Source organism: Malaclemys terrapin, chromosome 8, assembly GCF_027887155.1.
Source record: "Malaclemys terrapin pileata isolate rMalTer1 chromosome 8, rMalTer1.hap1, whole genome shotgun sequence".
NCBI lineage: Eukaryota > Metazoa > Chordata > Testudines > Emydidae > Malaclemys > Malaclemys terrapin.
In genome coordinates this window covers 75,512,224-75,536,083 of record NC_071512.1, presented here as the reverse complement: position 1 = coordinate 75,536,083, position 23,860 = coordinate 75,512,224, and the positions used below count along the sequence as shown (strand labels likewise).

The following is a 23,860-nucleotide window of genomic DNA, read 5'->3' as shown; positions in this document are numbered from 1 at the left end:
GGTGTATATATACTAGCCAGCCTGAGAACTGGACCTACCCTCTAGTCATCAGACCATACTGCCTTGAGGACATGGTGCCTAAGAGGGAACATTCATTGAGTCCTTTTGTGGGCTTTTAAGCTCTAGGGCAGAGGTCCCCAAAGTTTGGGGCACACACCCCTAGGGGGCCATGGAGGAACATTCGGGGGCACAGCAGGGCCTAGGCCAGCCTTCACGGGAGGGGGAAGGGGAGAGAGGGGAAAGAGTATCACCCAGATACTTCCTGTCCCGCTCTCAGACACGTCCCTCGCTCCCGCTCCCACCCCCACGCCTGGCCCTATGCCGAGCCTCGGCATGGCTCCACTACTGGCCTGGCCCCAGTCCCGCTCCCAACCTCAGCCTCGGCCCCCGTCCATGTCTCCCCCCACTCACCCCAGAGTTGTGGCCCTACTCCCGGCCCCGGGGGGTGGTTGATATGGGGGGGGGGGGGGCACAACCATCAAAAGTTTGGGAACCGCTGCTCTAGGGAGAGATCCTGCACTGCTGCTTTTACAGAGAGCAGGGGAGGAGGGTCCCTCTCCCCCCTCAACTCGAGTGCCGTACTACAGTGGAGGGCGGCATCCAGCTCACAGAATAAGTTCGGTAACGCGTCTAAAAAACAAAGTGGTTTTAGCCATAATAAAACAGCGTCTCCCTTCTTACCAATCTACAACTGTGCAGAAAGTCCTGATAACATGATCCTCATTCCAGTTAGTAAGGGAAAAACTTACACATATCAGCATAACTCACATCAGGTCATTTTCAAGGACCTAAGTGGTGACTCATACAAACTGCACAAAGATGTCTTCATACAAATCTCTAATCCATTAGCACCCCTTTCATATTAGTCATTGTCCATGTTAAGACCCTGTAAAATATAGAGGGTTTTGAAACACATTTGTGACCAAATTAATGGAATCTTTGCAAGTATATTCCTCCCCCAGCTAAGAACTATTAAACCTGCTGATGGGATGCAACACCTGGCCCTCATACAGGATTTAGCATATCGGGATACCATTTTTTCAAGAAACAGATTAAATGTTCCTTCGCACCCTTATTTCCAAAAAGCAGGCACCACTATTTCTGTGGAAATAAACCAATCCCTGCTCCAGTTACCAAAATAACCTCCATGACTTTTTTGACCTCTGGCATAGTGGAAAAGGCCTCAGAACTTTATCCCCATGTGGTTGCTTGAGGAGCTGCTGCTTGGCCTCCTTGTAGTCAGTTCATACAGTCTCTATAAAGCATTTCCACTCTTCTATGAGCTTTCTTCTCTGTATGTGTTTCTCTAGCCAGAAACATATGAGTGTGTATATATACAGATGACAGATGTGTTTATATTGCTTTATGCATGGAACATTGTATAGGACTACATTTTGCCAGATGAACTTGAAAGACTAAAGTATACTTACACATACTTCATTCTCCCACAAAATAAATTTTTAAATTTTGCCTGATATGAAGTGCCATTTTCCACAAAAAAGCCCTTCTTTATTAAATGTGCATTGTATTGCTGAAATAGAGATTATTTTCTTAAACAGACAAAACAAAATATACAGAAATCAAATTCACCAAGCAAGAGAGGTATTTCCCCCCCACTTCTGTTGCCATCGTTAATACTCATTTTAGTCTTTACACATGTGGCAGCAAATTGGGCCAAAACAGCTCAATACTCCACGGTCACAGTTTTGTCTACAATGTAAAGCTGCAAAGGATATTTTTATGTACATTTTGAAGTGTGTATCTTTTGACTATACAAACACTGTATCTGTCTCATGACATTTGTCACCTTCTTATTTATCTTAATTTAAACAAGAGGTGTGTTTTGGATAGTAGGAGCAGCTTTGACAAATCAAGAGGAAAAATTATGCTGGTTTAATGTCCAGGGTTTTGGAAGACTGTAGAGTGCTAATTGTAATGAAGCCAACTTAATATAACTGTTTTCTTTATATTCCAAAGATTCGCTAGGGACTTTGCTGCTTGCATACAGGAAACAGTCTGTTGTATTAGAACAAGACCATGTTTCTTACCCTTTAGAATACTACAGAAAGTTTCCTTATAGGAAATGTTACAATTCAGACAAACTCTCATATTTATTTGTAGACAGATCTTCCTGTTTATGTCACAAGACAATTAGGTGAAACCAGAGACCGAGAAGATTCAATGCTATTCCCTTACAAGTGTGAAGAGAAGCTGGTGAATAAATCCACATGATGGCAATAAATGTGTATGCAGAAATAACATTTTCTTAATGTAACTCTTTATTGCAGTCTGCTTTCAAGTCTTGGCTGTTTGACTTATACATTTGGTTTGCAACAACCAGTAAATCTCAAATCAAGAACCTGTGGAAAAAATAAATATATTCCTTTAACTATAAAGAGGAGCTACCTGCAGAAATGTGAATTCATTATAAATAAAGTTTGCCTTTTGTTGTCACACGATTCGACCAAGATATATAGACTTGGGATATTTTTCCTTCAGAGCAGGCCACTGAACAATGAAGTAATCCGAAAAGTAGTAAAGAATTTTTCCAGACAGGGATAAAGTTTCCACTCGGCAGATGCTCTCTACATACACAATGATAACTTTCTTTAGCGCCAGTATCTCAAGAAGAAGGGCAGATATACAGACAGGAACACATGTTCCTGGTCCGTTGCACAATATCTAAAAGAAACAAAATATTTTAGAACAAAAGTCAAATATCAGGTTTTTTTAATACTGTATAGAGACCTTAGATATTTCCATAAACGATTAGGTTTATAAAAATTAGACATTTATTAAAACTAAACAAAAAGCAAAGGCAAATTTACAGTAGGGTTTACAACAAAACAAACAGCTGCCAAAAAACATATTTTAAATGTCAAATATTGTGGTGAGTGGGAGGTGTTGCTTCTTTCCTAGTAGGGACATTTTTGTGTAGCGATCAAAATTTAATAGCTTTCAGGAACACTACTAGCAAAGCACAGGGGTCAAATACTGGTCTCGGGCAGAGCTTTAATTGATGACAACAGGAGTTCCATGCATGGGCTTAGGGCACAATAAAGCCTGAAGAGTTTAATCAGGATTTCTTAAAACTGGCAATACAGTTATAAACCTCCTGAATTTTGGCCTTGAGTCAGCAAAACATTTAGTACATGCTTAACTGCTTTGCTGAATTGGGGCTTTTATCAAGGCTTTTTAGCTGATCTGCTGAATTATTGGGGGTTTTCTAGTAAGCACTTGGGAGTTTTTACCAAAACTTGTTACCATTATGCTCTTTTCTAGCTACATGCATATAATTCATAATAATACTTTGCACTTAGAGGATTTCAGTGCCTTACAAACATTAATTATGCTAGTGAAGTGAAAATTATTTCTATTTTACAGATTGGTAAAATGAGGCACAGAGAAGTTAAAGCCAACATTTTCAAACTAGGATGCCATTAGGCATCTAACCCACATTTAGTTTCCTAAGTAAAAGTAGCCTGATTCCCGGGGTGGGGGTGTCAGGGTTACTAAACTGAATGAGACTGTTATCAGCACATTTGGAACAGTTGCAGTTTGTTTGGTAAATAATGGAGACACTGTGTTTTATTATGGCTAAAACAGCTTTATTTCCCTGGGATGTAATATAAAATAGAAATAATTTTAGATAATAGGGTCACATAATTTCTGTTATAGACTCAGTCCTGCATTTCTCACACCTATGGGTGCTCAGTACATCTTAGAAACAGGCCACTTTTATTTAAGTACTTAAACTTTGACACCTAAATTGATATTTAGGTGCCAAACTTTAGGCACTCAGGTGTGAAAATTTTGGCCAAAAGTGACTTGGCTAAGATCAAACAGCTGTCCCATAGCCAGGAACACAGAACCTGGGAGTCTTGGCTCCCCATCCCCTGCTCCAGTCAGCAAAACTAATTAAAAAACACATGCAACTCCCATTAATTCAGCACTCTCAGGATCAGACCATTAAAGTTTGTGTGAAATATACTTATTTTAGGCATTTAAATTTTGTTTTCCCAGTTCTCCAACTCTTAAAGACCTTTTTGGGTAGAAAGTTACATATAGTAAGTTTGATAGACATCTGGTAGGTCTTTGGATGACACAGTTTAGGACAACATTTTCTTGTGGGAATCAACAGCCACCAAACTTATATGCAAAATAAATGAATGTAACTTTTTAGTGTGGTTCTTACAGAAATTAATTATTCACATTTGAGTTTCATTAAACTTTATTTACAGGGGTGAAAGATAGTTTAATGGGTAACACTTTTTATACTCTGTAAATCTTTGAAATAATAAGTCAGAAGTACTGAGTATTATGCAGTGCCCCAATTCACCATGAAATGTTTTTGTTACATGTCAGCAGTAACAAAATATCAATATATTTGTATAATAAAATTAAAGTGCAATTCTTTTCATACTAGCCCGTATCTGGTTAAGATGAGATTCATTTGAGAACAATTCTGCATATCAGATTTTTAAAATCAAAATAATAAGCAGTACTTTTGAAGCTGCTGCTGCGCTAGATATCGAGTACTTATGCAAGGGATTGAAAATCCACTCTCCAAACTGTTGAGAATGAATGTTGAAGTATAATTTCTACAGAATTTAAGCTTTCATTTAAAAAAAAAATTCTACCCCCTAATGGTTACAAAGAAAATCTTCCAAATGTGAATTAAGTGTAAACTGATACTCTCTCCCTAAGTCTGCACACAGACACAGGGCTTGTCTACACTGGCACTTCACAGCGCTGCAACTTTCTCGTGCAGGGGTGTGAAAAAAACACCCCCCTGAGTGCAGCAAGTTTCAGCACTGTAAAGCGCCAGTGTAAACAGTGCCCCAGCACTGGTAGCTACATCTCTCATGGAGGAAGGTTTTTGTTAGAGCACTGGGAGAGCTCTCTCACAGCGCTCGGTCGGGACTACACAAGTCACGTTAGGGTTGCCATGTAGACTAGCCCACAGCATCACAGCAGCAGCATAATCTGGTCAATTTCATCTCTGCTATTTAGAATCCTAAGGACAGCAGTGAAACAGTCCAAGATCACTTCGGCTTAATACTGCTTTACCTTTTTTAGGCATTTTCTATGGCTGTTGAAAGGCATCAAGCTGGACCTGTAGTCTCCCCTTCCCCCCCAACTAGCACAGAGCCACTGCAAATGAAAGCTGCTTTAGTGTAAGTGAATGCAACAATGAATTAGAATGAATGACATTTACTAGCTAAAACACAGAAAACAGCTCACAACCATACAAGGATTAAATGTCAGACAAAGGGCTAAAACAAAAACCAGCAAAAGCAGAGAACTTGCGAGTTATTATATTTAGTTTACTTTTCTAATTTATACCTTTAATTACATATTTCAGCACTTCTGATGTTCATAAAATTCAGTAATCAAAAGGAGGACAACAAAGTCCCTAATAGAAATTTGAAAAATTAATGCAAGATTGTTTTGCATAAGGCCTGTCAATAGCTACTGGTCTCTTATTTCTGTTAGAAAATTCCACAGAGTTTGCTCTTTGTGAGCCTGATAACATCAATGAAATTCATTGCTTTTCTGTATTCTGGGATAGATTCTGCTCCATGGCAGGGAAACACATAACTTAGAGGCAGGGTACAAAGGTGAATTGAAGACAACTGTGCACTCAACTCTGGTTGCTTGACTAGGTCCTGGCATAAGAACATAAAAGCTGCCATATTAGGTCAGACCATGGTCCATCTTGCACAGTACCCTGTCACCAGCACAGCTTCAGGGGAAGTGTACAGAACATGGCAATTATGGAGTGATCCACCCATCTTTCACTTCCTGCTTCTGGTAGTCAGATGTTTAGGGTTGCCCCAAGCTCAGGGTTGCGTCCCTGACCATCTTGGCTAATAGTCACTGAACATATCCAGGTTTCAGAGTAGCAGCCGTGTTAGTCTGTATCCGCAAAAAGAACAGGAGTACTTGTGGCCCCTTAGAGACTAACAAATTTATTAGAGCATAAGCTTTCGTGGGCTACAGCCCACTTCTTCGGATGCATCCGAAGAAGTGGGCTGTAGCCCACGAAAGCTTATGCTCTAATAAATGTTAGTCTCTAAGGTGCCACAAGTACTCCTGTTCTTTTTGAACATATCCAGTTCTTTTCTGAACCCAGTTATACTTTTGGCCTTTACAACATCTCATGGCAATGAGTGCCCCAGATTAATTGTGCACTGTGTGAAAAAGTACTTCCTCTTGTTTATATTAAACCTGCTGCCTGGTAATTTCATCAAGTGACCCATTTTTTGTATTACATGAAAATGTAAGTAATACATTTTTCCACACCATTCATTATTTTATAGACCTCTATTGTATCCTACCCTTAGTCATTCCTTTTCTAAACTGAACAGCCCTAATCTTTTTAGTATCTCCTCAAATGGATGCCACTCCATACCCTTGATCACCTTTGTTGCCCTTCTTCAAACCTTTTCCAGTTCCATTATGTTTTTTTGAGAGGGGGTAACCAGAACTAGACACAATATTAAAGGTGTGGGCACACTATGGATTTATATTGTGGCATTATATTTTCTATCCCTTTCCTAACAGTTCCTAACATACAGGGAGCCTTTTTGACTACTGCTGTGCATTGAGCAGAAGTTTTCAGAAAACTACCCACTGTGACTCCAAGAGCTCCTTCCTGGGTGGTAACAAATAATTTAGAACCCATCATTGTGTGTATCTATCTATCGATCTATCTATCTATCTGGGATTCTCCCCCCACCCCATACAGTGCATTTCTTTGCACTTAACACTGAATTTCATCTGCCATTTTGTTGCCCACTCACCTAGTTTTGAGAGAGCCCTCTGTAAGTCCAAAGCAGAATGCAAGGAGTTAACTATCTTGAATAATTTCATTCATTTGCAGTGGTGTTTTTAGCATGTTGGTTCCAGGATATTAGAGAGACAAGGTGGTGAGGTAGTACCTCCCCTCTTATCCCATAGCTTCTTAGTTTCCTTACGAGCCTTTGGTACCTTGTCAAAGGCTTTCTGAAAATCCAAGTACATTATATTGATTGGAACACCCTTCTCCACGGCCTGTTGACTCCCTCAGAGAATTCTAATAGATTGGTGAGGCATGACTTCCCTTTACAAAAGCCGTGTTGTGTCTTCCCCAACAAATCGTGTCTAAGTGTCTAATAATTCTGTTCTTTACTATTGTTTCAATCAATTTGCCCAGTACTGAGGTTAAGCTCACTGGACTGTAAGTGCCAGGATCTCCTCTGAAGCCCATTTTTAAAATTGGCATTATGCTAGCTACCTTCCAGTCATCTGGTAGAGACGCTAACTTCAGAGCTAAATTACATACTACAATTAGTAGTTCTGCAATTTCATATTTTAGTTCCTTCAGAACTCTTGGGTGAATACCATCTGGTATTGGTAACTTATTACTAATCAGTTTATTTATGTGTTCTAAAATCTCTTCTATTGACACATCAGCTCGTGACAGTACTTCAGATTTCTTGCCCAAAAAGAATAACTCTGATGTGGGTATCTCCCCCACAGGTTCTGCAGTGGAGACTGATGCAAAGAATCCATTTTGCTTCTCCATAATTGCCTATATGACTTACAGTAGGCTTCAGGCTTTTCCCATTTATGCTAACTAATAATGGACCCCAAGGGATGTTATAGCAACTGGGGATAAGCCAGGCCTAAGAAAACATTGATCAGGCCTCCTTTTCCCAATTCATTGCTTGCACAATTAACCGGAACGGGAGTGGAGGGGACAGAAGAGTGCTATAGTGGCTCTGTGTCACCCAAAGATTCCAGACATCTTTGTGCCACCACGGTGATACAAAGATAACTCAATGTACAGGTGCCTAAATATCTTTAAAAATCTAACTCTAAGAGCTGAACTGTCACTGAAAATCAATAAGACTTGTATTCCTAAGTCACTTTTGAAAATGGGACTTAGGCACTTATGAAAATTTTACCCTTTGTCTTCAAATTTGTCTGTAAAAGTACCTAATATAGTTTTAATGTTATAGTGATTATTATAAAAAAGATACAGGCTAGGGTGAAAGGGTTAAATCTTAGTGACAAGTCAGATATTCACTTCTATAAATTCGGTATTTGATCACTGCTTATTAAATACCATAAAACAGGTAACTATCACAACACATTACAACATGCCAGTGCAACAAAATAGCAAGAGATCAAGAGGAAATACTGCTCTTTAACCTTGAGAAACAGTATCCATGGCTGGATAAAGTATCCTCATGGACGGATAAAGCAATGTCATGCTCTATCATTTTATTATAAATGAAAAAGGCTTGTCAATTGGTTCTTTGTTTTCATGCTAATTTTGACATGACATCACTCATCTGCAGTGAAACCTTATCACTAGAAAATAAAAATTAAAAGGACAATTTAACAAGAGTTTAAAGGTAACCTGCAACGGGAAAAATAATGGGCCTGGGTCTTTTGCTTCATTATAATTAACAGTGGAGGCCTGAAAGGTTTTTTTTTTTTTTTTTATTCTGCTGTGTTTTAGTTTTTATATTAGAAATTTCTGTAGTGCCTATTTAGATTGGAAAACTGTAGAATTACTGGGGAAAAAAAGTATCTCTGAAGAGTCAAGAGATTGAAATCTGAGAATCTGTACAAAGAACTGACTTTGTTAGACTATTTAAAAACTCCTTGATTTTGTTGACACAGTTCAATAGCAAATTGAGGGGGAGAAGTAGTATTTGCTGAATCTTTAACACCACAGTCACATCAGTTAAAGTGTGAAAGCTCACAAACTTCTGAGATCCTCCCATCATCCTCCAGCAACACTAGGGAAGTCCCAAATTGACATTCTTGATATTCTAAAGATAAAAAACAAGTGCAGAAGGAGGGAAGGAAGGGAATAAGAAACAAAAGAGGAAAAAAATCCTGGAGATCTTTTTATACATAATAAAGAATCAAAAAAAGACAAAATCCCAGTTTTTTTTTTTTAAAGCGCCTTTGTGGCTGCATTTAAGAAATAGTAAGAAAAGTTTCAAGTACAAAAGGAACAAGAAGTCAGCAAGAAAAAAATAGGGCCTTTAAAAATATTACTAAATTGTCATAGACTGACAGACAGGAACTGCTTTAAGAGTGTTTAGTTGTTTGTCTCAGTATTCTCAAAGGAGGATTGGTAAGAAATGCCAAAAAAACAATTTCCACGTAGAAAAAGAAGAGAAATACCAAAATAAACCCAGGATCCTCAAGGAGATCAAGAAACTAGAATGGCTGAAAGTGACCAAACTTCTTAGCCCACAGCATTTTTCAGTGGAGGACTTTCACATTCACTTACAGAACTTACTACTTCAAACAGCTCACCAGAGCCACAGTTTAGTGGCCTTTAGAGCCGACTGTAAGGTGCAACTGGCTAACTAGACTCTGGAATTAATTTTCAAAAGACAGCTATCCACCAGAGAAGGCAGCCACTGTCCTAAAGCAGCTGCAGTCGGTCTACCATTTGTGTGCAGTATTATTGTGTTCAGTTTATTTTAACTGCATGTTTTTAACTAATGAGGCACCCATATGCTGTACTGTTGGGAGCTGTATAAAAATACTTAAATAAAAAGTTTTATAATATGTAACAGCAAATTACAATATGTGGAACTTACAAAAAATAGCATTAGGAAGTTCTTTTGACTTTCATAAAGCATGTAGTGGGAACAACAGTAAACAAACAAAATTCCATAATACATAGAGAAAATGAATATGGATCAGAAGACATTATGGCACAAATGAAACTGCATTCAGAACACTGTGTGCGGATCCGGTCATATTACCATCAGAAGGATGATTCATAAATGGCAGAAAGATTGCAGAGGTTAATTAGAATGCTCCAGGATTTCAACAATCTCAATTATTAATTTGCTGATAAGTGTGGTCTCCTACAAGACACCAGTTGCTCGAATGCAGATTTTTAGTGGCAATCTTAAGTGCAGACAGGGACATGGCTCTTCTTTGTCATGTTCTCTAAGTCATCCTTCAGCATGTCCCCAAGGCTCTGAATGGCATCTTAGCTGAGCCTGTATGGGAATGATCTCCTGCTTAGAAATCCCAGGAAATTCTAGATCGGTTTGTAGACCTAGTTTAGAGGATGAGGGCCTGTCTTCCCTCAAAGTAAACATTATCGTACTGTACAGCGCCCTAGCCTCCTATTCCAAAGAGAAAAAAGGATAATAAAACCTAAAAACTGTATATAAATATGATTGCTTGACAACGACCCCACAACTGAACTTTAAAAAACACAATTCTCAGTGTGGCTTTCATTAGTATGGATCAGAAACTTTGAAAAAGGTACTTTTGAGGTAGTTAAATGTGACTTTTGTTATATGCATATAAACATGCTCATAAGATAGCAATTGATATGCTACATATAAAAGCTATGTGATGTGAGGAAAAGTAAAACACTATTTTCATAAGGTAGAGGATGAGTGAGATATATTTAAACCTAAAAAGAAGTTAAATCTAGAGGCTGACCATAGGACTGGGAGCCAGAAACTCAGCTCTAACCTTAACCCCAACATTGTCTCCCTCTGGAGACCTGAGTTATGTCATTGGTAATGTTGTTGTAAGAATTGGTCAACAATGGTAAAATGACTCAAAGACTTTAAAGGTCAGAAGGGACTATCATGATCATCTAGTCTGACCACCTGCACAGCTCAGGCTACAGAACCTCACCCATCCATTCCTGTAATAGACCCCTAACCTCTGGTTGAGTTACTGATACCCTCAAATCATGGTTTAAAGTCTTCAAGTTAAAGAGAATTCACCATTTACACTAGTTTAAACCTGCAAATGACCTGTGCCCCGTGCTGCAGAGGAAGGCAAAAAAAACCCTCAGTCTCTGCCAATCTGACCTGGGGGAAAATTCCTTCCCAACCCCATATATGGTGATCAGTTAGACCCTGAGCATGTGGGCAAGACCCAGCAGGCAGATACTACAGAGAATTCTTTCCCAGGTAATTCAAGAGCCCTCTCCATCTAGTGTCTCATCTCTGGGCATTGGGGATGTTTGCTACTGGCAGCCGCTGAGGGACCACATGCCATTGTAGGCAGTCCCATCATACCATCCCTTCCATAAACTTATCAAGCTCAGTCTTGAAGCCAGTTAGGTTTTCTGCCCCCACTGCTCCCCAGTGCTTTGGGGATGAAAAGGTCTATATATGTGCAAAGTATTAAACAAAGAACAGAAGACTCCCCCATGTTTTAGTAAATCCTGGGAGAGAACTTAGTCTTAATTTTGTGTGGTTAAACTTTCCTTCCTTTTTCATACTGTGCAACTTAAACAGCTGACCTTTTTCCACTTTGGTTTCTCTTGTACATGTTAAGTGTTTTTTATCTAAAAAGGATACTAGTAGATGAGACATAATATAAAAACAGTACAGTACCAGACAAACTATGGGGGGAAAATGCTTTGGCACACAAAACAAATTACTAGATTCCCCTTACTAGCAGCATCACACACAGTGCACTTGTTTAAAAAGTGAAAAATAGGAAAGGATTACCACAAAGATCTAATGAGAATCATGATATAAAGGAACAATAACTTATTGTTCATCATAGCAACTTGCTCAAGTGCTGTGAACTTAAGACATTTTGAACATGGTACAGAGAATGGAAAATCTTAGCTAAGTGAAATAAAGGACTCCTTTCATACAGTTTCATTGTGTGAGCATTTATCTAGGTTTATTATGGTGAACTTAACTAGCTTAAGAACTCGGCATTTTACAATGTTTAATTATTTCTAACGTATTGTACTTGGATATATAAATATAGGTCAAGTTTTTGAGAAGTGACTTGTGATTTTGGTTGATACAACACTTTAAAGCAATGGTTCTTAACCTTTACTGCAACCTGCACCCCAATGGTTCTCAAAATATATTCTTGCACCCCTTATCAAAAATCACTGAAGCAGGTCAGTTCTTTAAACCTAGATATATTTTTTTGTTCGTATATTACGATAATCGTTAAAAAATGTATGTTAATAAATAGATAGGTTTGATGAAACAAAGTAGTTGTACTTACGTGCCTGTGCTTAATTTGCGTTTTTGATGATTTACCTTATAAAAAAAATCTGGCATGACTCGCACCCCCAGAAAGCGCATCTCGCACCCCCAGGGGTTGCGTGCACCCCAGGTAAAGAATCACAGCTTTAAATGGATGTAATTTTCAAAAAGTGATGAGCACTGAGCTCTAAAAATCAGGCCCCTCTAAGATGTCTCAAGTTTGACAACAAAAATCACTAGTCACTTTTGAAAATCTTAACCACAGAATCTGTCTGAAAAGGATTAGATCTAATCTACGAAAAATGCTTTTCTTTTTTTTTTTTAAACCAAGTACCTGAGCTGGAAAGGTACTGAGTGCCTCCTGAGAGTTGTTCAGCATCCTCAACTCCTAATGACCTCAGGATAGGATGCTGAACTCTGCTCCCTAACACAAAGCACAAGCTAAAGGGCTTTGCCATGAGCCCAAGGCAAGGTATGAAAGGAGACGTTATCCTCCCCACAACTAAGAGTCAAGGCACGTAACACCAGTGCAGCTGAGTCTGTTGCTTCCCTTATACAGTTTTGGTCCATGGACCCACTAGTTATGCCATCGTAAGTCTACACACTGCAAAGCTTGCCTTTGTGGTACACAGGGAACTCAATACAGGACTCTCCTTGTCCTCCACCTACTGAAGAGTGGAACTGCATCAGTTCTGCTGCATTTGGGGCTTTCTGATGCCCAGGACACGTTTCACTTCAAGAAGGCAAGATCTTGCATTCCTCATGCTCCTAAAAACTTCCACTGAAGTCAACAGGGGTTTTAGGTGCACAAGGATTTGTAGGATCAGTCATTCCAATATATAAATGATTTAGAAGTATTCCAAACTCCTCCTTTTTCCCCAAGAAAAAAGTACAGCAGAAAAATATTTGCCTACATTGATAAAACCTAGAGTCTCTATAGCTTCCAGTGTTACAAATACTTAGTTCTTGACCTGATCTGATAAATTTAGGAACACTAAGCAAAGTAATATTTGGGTGCTGATTTTTATATCAGAAATTTTACACAAATGCTGTCAACTCAATTCTAGTATTCATTTTCCCCACTCCTAAGTTTTATAAACTAAGGAACATGATATTCTGCCAAGAATGTAGGGAGCTGCGGTCCATTAACCACACTTTCACCCAAGGAAAGTTAAATATAAGCAATTGTTTTATGTACTACACATCTAGAATCTTTTTATTGGCAAAAAAGGCATTTTAGTCTCTATTTTTGCCCTTTTAACTATTCTGTAATCTTTACAAGCACTGTGACTTTTATTCTCAGGTATTTTGAAGTGATCACGGATCTGTGTCATTTAAAAATTTACAATGTTCTTGAATTTTCTTAATAAATAGAAGTGTGGAGGATTTCAATGCAAAGGGCATATGGACCTTGGCAAAGATGTAGTCTTTCTTTAAACTATTATTCATTTTATCAAGACAGACTTTTTTTTTTTAAATGTCAAAAGCATTACATGAGTACTAAACTATCAATAGATTAGCAATTTTAACATAAAGTTCTGATAATTCTGAGTCTGCTGCAAATGTCACAGTCATTTTAAGTTCCTCTTACAAACAAAGGATCAATTGAATTATATAACAGTTAGTAACTTCACAGTGTTCTTCTCATATGATTTTCCATGTCGGCTCCTTTGGTAGCATATTAAGCTGCTCAGTTAGGTTTTCCAGTCAATTTCACTCATAATGATAACTCGATAAAATTGATACTCATTAAATGAAACCACTACTGTAGCAAGGCAATTTCCTAATGCACTCGTTACTCTGATCTCCTACAGGCTGTCCATTTAATTTGGATAAAAGGCACTTTACTTTTTCTTTTTCTTTGTGTTTCTTTTTTAATTAATGTGTGGAGAGAATAGCAGGGGGCTCGACAATGACTTCTCCTTGATCTTCTGTTTTATTTAAACTGTGTGTAAGATTTGCTGCGACGCAAACTTATCTGCACCAATTAAGCCAATGAGACCAGGATCAGGCCCATAAACAGATCATTTACAGCCGTGGTTCTCAACCAGGGATACATGTACCCCTGGGGATATGCAGAGGTCTTCCAGGGGGTATATCGACTCATCTAGATATTTGCCTAGTTTTATAACAGGCTACATGAAAAGCACTAGAGAGGTCAGTTCAAGCTAAAATTTCATATAGACAATGTCTTGTTTATACTGCTCTATATACTATAACTGAAATGTACGTACAATATTTATATTCCAATTGATTCGTTTGATAATTATATGATAAAAATGAGAAAGTAAGCAATTTCTCAATAATAGTGTGCTGTGACACTTTTGTATTTTTGTCTGATATTGTAAGCAAGTAGTTTTTAAGTGGTGAAACTTGGGGGTACAAAAGACAAATCAGACTCCTGAAAGGGGTACAGTAGTCTGGAGAGGTTGAGAACCACTGATTTACAGAAACTATCTTGTTGCAATGTACTGCATATGTAGTTAATCTTGATGCTATTCAGAATTACTATACTAGATAACTGAAGATTATATTAGAGATGGGTCAGAACCAAAACCCTGAATCCAAGCACACTAACTTTGTGGAAGTTAGGTTTCAATTCAAATTTTTGTGGTGGGTGCATCTTTACTAAATATAGTCATAAATGCAAGAATGACAAAATTTTGAATGCTTATGATTTATTAAAATGCACTGGGTGATAGTAACAGAAATATGTTGGCTTTAAATAGCATGAATTTACATATTTGAGGACAAATGAAAAAAATTACTACAATAGGTTACATCTAATCTACATTTTGGTAAGTGGCATATCTGCTTAAATGAGATCATTGCCAGTCAGGCTAAGTAATTAATTTCAGTGACTCTAAAATTGAATAAATTGACATGTAGTTGAAAAGTCCATGTAAATGGGCACCTAAGTTAGATTGGCCAGTAAGTGCCCCGAGGCTCTGTGCCAAAGAGAGAAATACAGAAACAGGGCAGTTTTAAAATTTAGTCAGAACCATATTGACATGTACTGCTCAAGTGAAGTACTGAATCCCTGTTTGGTCTGAACCTGCCCTGCCTAGATGGGCCACACCCACTCTCAAGGCTAAAGAACAGGGATTGCAGATAGCTTGTGCTACTGCATTCCTACTCCTTGCAGAGATAACCATCAACAAGCACTTGCAATCTGGACTGTGTCAGCTTCTACCAGCATGATGGAGGGAGTGTAACAAGCTTCAATGAAGTTTGCTAAGTTACGCAAACCTAAAATATCAGAGGGGTAGCTGTGTTAGTCTGTATCCACAAAAACAACGAGGAGTTTGGTAGCATCTTAAAGACTAACAGATTTATTTGGGCATAAGCTTTCGTGGGTAAAAAACCCCACTTCTTCAGATACATGGAGTGAAAATTACAGATGCAGGCATAAATATACTGACACATTAAGAGAAGGGAGTTACCTTACAAATGACCTTGTTACCAAGTTACCTTGCAAACCTAAAGGGATACATTGGTATCCTAGATTTCTAATGTGCAACCCTATGTTTGTTTCCTGCTGCATCCCTATTCCAATATGGATGACAAGAGATTTAAACTTACTTTAATATATTCTTAGGTGCTTAGTACACTAAGTAATTCATTAAAGTGAATATGCATGATATACTGCTAAGAAACTACCTTAACTGGGACAATCATTTACTTGACACCTGAAAGTGCCAATTACAAAGATTCTACTTTACTTTAAAATATATAAAATTACATACAGTATATCAATTAAATTTGGCAAATTTCATAAAATATTATTTGCCGTACATCACTCAATAAGTAATTAGGCCACATTTTGGGCTAAAGTCAATAATTATTATCTTCCACAGCCACAGGACTACAGATATTTTACAGGGCTCCAGCCATGGAGTCCAACTGTAGATTTTCCAGGATAAAATTTAAACACTTCCCTTCTTTTTAATGACTACTAAGAAATCTACAGGATGTCTTTTCCAACATGCAGCTCCTGACTGTGAAGCCACACTGTCATATTTGACAACTGCGCTACTTACTACAATGCCAAAGGTTCTCTATTAAGCCTGGTCAGGGTATTACTCAGATATCCTACTAAAGAGAAATATCTTCCCTGACATCAGTTGAAAAGTCTGTTGCTTCTGTAGATGATATCATAGGCATCTTTAATAGCAGAGAGTGAAAGCACGGCACAACTTCATCTGTTTAAGAATTTAGTCTATTGTTAAGTAGAAACACAGAATTTTGGATTGGTAAGGAGGAGCGTGGATTTTGTTCTAGCATACCATTAGAGCCTGATCCTGTGGTCCTTTCTTAATGGGAGTTTTACTCGAGTAAGGACCGTAAGCCTAAGTGTACACACATTGTATATTCATTAATGGTTTGATATCCCAAACAGCTACTCCTTTTTAGAACAGATTAGCATTTCACCATTAACAAGGTTTGTTTTACATACCAAATCTGGCTTTAGTCTGAAAGTCAAAGGAAAGGAGTAAAGTATGGAGTACAGTGTTGTCAATACTGAAGAGCTCCAAGACTGGCACACCTCCCGACATCTGGGAATACGATTAAGGGTAAACTGAAAGAGAGTAGGATAAACTGAATTAAAATACATTCCTTCTGCAGAATATGTGACAGCATATATATCTATGTTACTATAAAAATATTTATTTGTTGTTCATTTTGTATGTTTCCTTATTACACGCACTTATTATTTCTAAAATCTGGAGTGTAAATCCTTTGGTCAAGAACCTTGTTGTGTAAAGTGAATAGCACTCTTTGGGGTACGGTAAAAACAATACGTCTTGTATACCAGAATACCAGAACTACAATACCAGAATTGTACAATACTCTGTCCCGTCCCACGTTACTTTAAAACACTTCTAGCTCAAAAAAAATACACATAAGGAGCAACATCATCTGCAGTATGTTAACTTAGTGCCCCACCTAGTGGACAACACAAAGCATTGTTAAGACATTTTTATGTTTATACTCATCAGATACATTTTCTGACTTTTGCAAGTGTAAACTGGGAGTGGAGTTATAGTAGTGTAAAAACTGAGGTAAGCAAGAAGAGACTCTAATGTATCAGTGGCCAGCATACTCAGTTTAATCACAATTTTAAAAAAAATGTATTAAATAAATGATATTCCTATCCTTTAAATGAATGGATCAGCAACAAAACTGATAGAAAAAGTGTTTGACTAAAGAAATTAATAATTGAGAAAAGTAATATTGTCAATTTCTTTATAAACTAGTAAATTAAAGGGAGGGGGAGAGAGAACATTCAATAATCAAGAAAGATACCAAACTGCAGAATTTGAAATTTATTTTTCTCTTCCCCCATCCCCCCTCAAAACAGATAGCACATGAATAACAGTACTTAGATTCCACACATCCTTGCTAGCAGGCTTTTGGACCTGATGGAAACAATTCTAGAACACACAGATGGGTCAAAAGTCAGTCTCTATGCACACTGAAAAGTTGATCTCCAGTGAAACTCCAAACAAACGTGCCATGTGTGATAGCGGTTTTAGTGAGGTGGACAACTATTTCCTAAGAACTGGCCAGAAGCTGCTAACTCATTTCATGAAGGCCACCAAACAGTCATCAAATGGTAACGAGTCTCAGTCACTATCAATTTGGCAGAATTCCAACTGATGACCTGGAAGTAAAATGCTCCTAATCTCATCACCGAAACCATAAAGTCTCCACTCATTCTAAATACACCAGTCTTAGCTAAAATCATGTTTCCCTGATGAGTGGTGGTTTGAAGTTAGGAGAGACCAAGTTTTAAGACAGTTACTTGTTTAAAAAAAAGTAAACTAAAGATAAAGAGAAAAGTTGTACAGAGGGTTGGAAAGAATGGTTAAAAAGCAGCAGAAGTGACAGAACATAGCATTATTTCAATAGATTTTCTAATGTGGCTACACATTTTAAATACAAACTTGCATTATTGTCACAAACTTTTTTCTTTAAATACTGTTATTTTGAGTCATCTGTGTTATGACATTTTGTGAAAACATTCTGTTTAACAGCTATAGACTGTATTAAATCTTGACATGGAATTGTATAGAAGGGAGGCTTGTGCCGAAAGCACTGAACTGCACAGTGTCTTATAAATAAATGAAAGTTACCATAGTGTATGAGGGAAATTGACATAATGGCTGTATGGAATGCTTTTCAGAAATGACATTCCTTAAGAAAAACCGTAGAAAGCTTATCTACACATAGTAACTAAGAAAGTTTTAAACTTATGATTTCCACCAGCCCCCTGATCTATATTTTTTTTTTTAGAAATTTAATTCTTGCAGTAACATGTTCCATCTCTATTATGATACAAAGGCTAACAGTAAGCACTTAAATCTGATACATCTTTTAATGGAAGTCAACATATCATGCTCATATACCAGATATGGACCAATTGGTCTTTTTCATCTCCGATATGATTTTATAAGGCTGTGCTTATTTATAATTGCTTTTTCTGCACATAGAGACCTTCTCATTGTTAGTCAGACATCAAACTGTCGAAACTGGCAGTTCAACAGATGAGACTGGAGAACTGTAAGTTTAAACATCAATGCTGTAGCCCTTTATTATCTAGTGACTTTTTGATTCTTTTGCTGAAGCATGCAAGGAGAGGTAGTGAAAGCTTGCCATTGCCATGGCCCATTACAGTGTGTTCAACTGAACAAGCTGTAATCCTTTCAAAGAAATGAGATAGTGGGGAAGGGATTTTGGTTAAGTTTGCTTTTGTGCAAAATAACTTGTTTACTTAATGACTAAGGAGATTTTCTGTAAGAACCTGTTGATTACTGCTGTTTTATTTCTGTTCAATCCATGTAAACTGATAGGGTGACTGTCATGGGGACCTGCCCTTTAAAAAGAGTCAGGGACTAGCCTACTTGAGACACACTCCTGTAAGGAAGAACTAGCCAACTCAAATCCCACCTAGAAATAATTAAATGCCCTGGCTGGTTGTCAGCTGATTAGCTAGTGAGCCTGATAAAGGGTTACCAGGGCTCAGCTGAGCTGGATTCTATAGACAGGAAGTTCCTGATGAGAGGAGTGTCCAGGAAAGCTCACTGGATGAGGGAAGGTGTGCTCTGAGGAACAGGGAATTCCTAAATGATGGAAGGAAGCCAAGCCTGTCAGAAACTATATGCTGTCCCAGAGAAGAGTTGCTGTTGACAGATCTGTGCAGAAGGACTCTTGCCAGGTAGTGACAAGAGGCCTAACTCCAGGAAAGGGACCTGAGCTGAAAGAACCCTGCTGGAAAGTAATGTTAGACCTAGGTAGGAACAAAAACTGAAATAATATAAACGTAATCAGTTCTGTTCCCTTAATTTTTCAGAAATGACAGATGTTACATGAAGTATCAATGTACAGAAAGCCATCAATTTTATATCAAGCTTATTGAACAAGTGTAGCAAATTAATACACCTTAAGAATTTTAGCTGAAAACTTTTTTTTCCAAATTGATCCAATATTAAAAGAGTAACATTACTGGTTTCAGTAATCCTTTAAAAGGTGATTTAAACTACATTAGAACTCAGCTACAAACATCTCAGGAATGGAAGTTCTTCATAACTCTGAAATGTTAGTAACACTGAACAAAACATTATGGTGGTTCTTTCAAAAGTTTTACAACTGAACATTGACTTACTACAGCTTTGAAACTTTACTATGCAGAAGAAAAATGCTGCTTTCCCTTTATTTTTTTGTAGTTTACATTTAACACCGTATCATACTGTATTTTTTTTTTGGGGGGGTCTCTGCTGCCTGACTGCGTATTTCCCGTTCCAAATGAGGTGTGTGGTTGACCAGTCAGTTTGTAACTCTGGTGTTCATAACTCTGAGGTTCTACTGTACTATATCATGTACAATGATCAAGCTTTCTTATGAGTATGTCTTTAACTTACCTGGGAATTGGAGAAAGTTTCAGCTCTTTTTTGTTCAAAAGTACGTATTTTATCTTCACTCATTTTATCTGAATCTGCAAAAATGTAATGTCGAGGAGAGTATGACTGGGACAAACTGCTCAGTAATCTCAGGATTTCTGTTGTGTGCCCTCCTGGGGGGAAAAAAAACATTGAAGCTACTTAGTATATGAAATATTTAGCAACCCCCAATTGAAAACATGCTGCTGGGGGTCACTTCTTCCTTCAAGAGACATTGCTAATATTAGCCTCATTCACCCTCCTCTGACAGCTGGGAATTAATTAGGGGCTGTTTGTGATGGTTAAGGTAATATGGAGACCGTTCAACTCTCATTTAAGTTCATTGAAAGACTCACTGATTTTAAAGGAGTTGGACCAGGCCCATACAGAGGACCTACTATAGTCATGTATATGCCACAAATACAGCTAAGACAACTGTTCTGGTTATAGCACAGTTGAATCTTGACCTGTTTACAGCACACTTGCATTGCAGAGAGGATGCGGTTTGATAACTGTCTTAACTATATCCTATGGTCAGACTTAAAGCCTTGGACATGTTATCACTATGTGCAAGCCATTCCTGGTCATGATCCCCTTACCAGCCAGCACCAACACTTTTGGGTCTATGCTGGCCATCTGGAAGCAACATGGGATACTGTAATTACAAATGTCCTTGTATCACTCCAACTCTGCCTTGTCACCTGCTTTTCACTAGCTTCTACCAGTGTAACTAATCTAGTGCCTGATCATCACTAGGCCGTAGAGTGATTTTAATAGTATGGTTAAAACAAAGTTGTCCAGGTAAGACAACTATAACAGTTGGAGGACTGCCATATCTTCCCTGAAATAGTCAATTTGCCTGTTAATAGAACCTCATGCGACTCTATATATGTAACCTCATTTATACATTGATAACATGACAACTTTGGGTACCACAATTTTGGTGGGCCAGTCTTAAAATGTAGGTGCCTCTCATTTTTATTCCTTTCTTCCTCCAGCATGTTTTTTTTTCTTTTTTCCCCTCTCTTTTTAGGAGGAGCAGGCACACAGTTATACTATGCTCATGTGCAATGACATGCAATGCAGGTAGCCAGATGAATAGTGAAACTGAATATGATCCCACTCCTGTAAGCTGCAAGTGCAACACTCTCATTAAAGCTGATGGGAATTCCCTGTCCTTAGAGTATGCAGGATCGGATTCTAGGACTGTATTATTTTATGCCCTGATCTTGCACGTATGCTTCAGTTGAGTACATGTGTTTGCAGGATTGGGGCCCTAGTTACTTTCACTCTGCCATGGAGTTGCAGAGGTAGACCAAACTAAAGTAAGTAAAACCAGTTGTACTCTGTCAGCTGGTGTCCATTTTCACTGGTGGCAAATATCATCTGGAAGACTCTAACACCCAAAATATACCATGGCAGGAGACTGACAGGATAAAAAAAACAGGGTACCTCTAGCCCGATAGAATATGACCCGATATAACGCGAATTCGGATATAATGCGGTAAAGCAGTGGGGAGCCCTGGGCCCTTTAAAGTGCCACCCGAGCCCCGCTGCTTTACTGCATTATATCCGAATTCTTGTGGAGCCCCGGGTCCTTTAAATCTCTGCCTGAGCCCCGCTGCCAGAGCTCCGGCAGTGATTTAAAGGGCTTGGAGCTCCCCACTGCGGCTGGAACACCAGGCCCTTTAAATCACTGCTGGGGAAGCCAGTCCAGTCCGGCGCGGCGTACTGGACCGAACCTGATATAACACGGTCACCTATAAGATGGTGAGATTTTTTTGGCTCCCAAGGACAGCGTTGTATCTGGGTAGAGGTGTATCTAGACTGCCATATTTCAGCACCTAGACAAAATTGTCAATTTTTGCACAATATTTTATGGAAGTGTTCTGAAGGAGACCACCTTAGATCAGTAGTGGGATTAAAAGTTTAAAATCTTTATATTTAAATCTATAATAGTGGCACTATAGGAAGCGGGTCCCAGGTTCAAACTCAGTCGTTTCTTTGTTAATGTGGTTTTTCTTTATATATATATATATATATATATTTTTTTTTTAAATTACCTTAATCCTTCACTAGGTTTGATGTGAGTGATTTTCACACAGCAGATATAATGTATTTTTTTATTTTTAAGGGTGCAAAAATGAAGTTTAAGAAAAAAATCAGTAAAAAGCCCAACTATGCACTGCAGGGGGCTCGTAAAACAAGTTCCAATGGAGCAAAAGATGCTACCACATTCTTAATTCTGCTCTTTAGATTTGTGTGTATTGTATCCTATACTCTTCTGTTGTCATTCCAGAAGAGGCCCTCTGTTCTTAACCTCACATTTCCTTATAGAGGGTGTCTTTCACACTTATTCTTAAGGCACAGAAAACTAAGTGATACAGCTAGTGTTTTTCCTTGAAAGTATAGCAAGATCTTAAGACATATTTAATGTAACTTTCCTTGACATCCTATACTTCACATGCTGCCAATACAGCTGTGTGGTGTTGCCAAGCTGTATTACAGCCACAGAGCTCCATCCCAGCCAGGGATAAATGTTAATATTCTTAATAAATAAGTAAGTATATAATGGTAGCATACAAAGGACCCCATGAGTATTGGAGCTTGATTTTTGCAATCCTAGCAATGGAAAGGTTACACTCTTAACATAATAAAATACAGGTTTCAGAGTAGCAGCCGTGTTAGTCTGTATCCGCAAAAAGAAGAACGGGAGTACTTGTGGCACCTTAGAGACTAACAAATTTATTAGAGCATAAGCTTTCGTGGACTACAGCCCACATCTTCGGATGCATATAGATATATCTATATGCATCCGAAGATGTGGGCTGTAGTCCACGAAAGCTTATGCTCTAATAAATTTATAATAAAATACTACTCTTGTCACCTAGTGGTGGATGAAGTGGTCTTGCATATTACAGCAGAAACATAAAACACTGCACTATTATTCTCCGCAGTGTGGGGTGTAACGCTCTCCCTCCCCCAGCCCAGGTGCGTTTGGCTCTTTGGCCCACCTGGCTGCCGAAGCAGGACCCATGAGTCCCTGGGCATCTCCGAGCAGTGAGCATCACCCTGCGTTCTCTGTTAATGCCCCCGCGGGTTTCCTCATATTGTCCCTCGGACCTCACTCGCCTACCTCCACTTTCCACCGCCCTCCCTTAGCTGCCTCTTGCTTCTCTGTGGCCCTCCCGCCGGGGGGGGGCCTGCCGCAGGAGCCCCGCCCCGCCCCGCCGGCCAGCTCTCCCTTTCAGGACAGTGCTGTTGTGGGGACACTACAGCTCCAAGCCGCACCGCCCTGCAAGCCTCGAGCACACTTCCCAGCATGCACCAGACTACCGGCCGCCGAGCCGCCACCTACAGGACTACACTTCCCAGCATGCGCCGCTCCCGGGGGCAGCGAAGGCCGTGCTGGAAGCTGTAGTTCACGGCGGCGACAGCCCGTGGGAGTTTGCCGGTGCGCTGTGCTGCCCCCGGCCGGCCGGGAGCGGGCCCGTCTCTACTCACCGGAGCCGGCCACCACCAGGAGGCTGAGGGGAGCTGTCCGCGGGCTGCTGTTCCGCCTCGCTAGGAGAAGCCGCGCAGTGAGGAGCAGCAACAGCAGGGCAGCGGCGCCCAGCGCGGCCAGGAGGGCGTCCATAAAAGCCCGACAGGGGTGGACATGGAATTCCACGGAACTAGGAAGACACGACGCGAAAGCTACGGGTGCCTTAGCAGCTCAAACTTACTCACTTCTGTATATGCGCTTCGTTCTGTGGCGAGCGAGCATCTCACTTCTCCCCGCCCCCGCGGAAAGTCAACGCAGGTCCTTCCGCGCGCGCCCCAGGGAGGGAGTGCCGCCGCCGCCCTCCCGCACCTGATCCCTGCAACGCGCAGGGGCGCCGCCCTCCCCTCCGGCTCCAGCGCGCCTCGGGG

At 39.4% G+C, this 23,860-nt stretch overlaps 1 protein-coding gene across 2 annotated transcripts; it reads right to left on the bottom strand.

Annotated features, from left to right (window-relative positions):
- Positions 1–288: 288 nt before the first annotated feature.
- ALG14 (ALG14 UDP-N-acetylglucosaminyltransferase subunit) lies at positions 289–23,860 on the bottom strand. Of its 2 annotated transcripts, none has more exons than XM_054038349.1 (4): positions 23,678–23,860; positions 19,931–20,082; positions 16,465–16,587; positions 289–2,682 (listed from the first exon to the last, which is right to left on the bottom strand). In XM_054038349.1, the coding sequence occupies exons 1-4, from the start codon at positions 23,712–23,714 to the stop codon at positions 2,452–2,454; spliced, it is 543 nt and encodes a 180-aa protein (XP_053894324.1). In that variant the 5' UTR covers positions 23,715–23,860; the 3' UTR covers positions 289–2,451. The 2 variants fall into 2 exon arrangements, with proteins under 2 accessions (XP_053894324.1, XP_053894323.1); XM_054038348.1 differs by having other exon boundaries at positions 294–2,682; positions 23,453–23,860.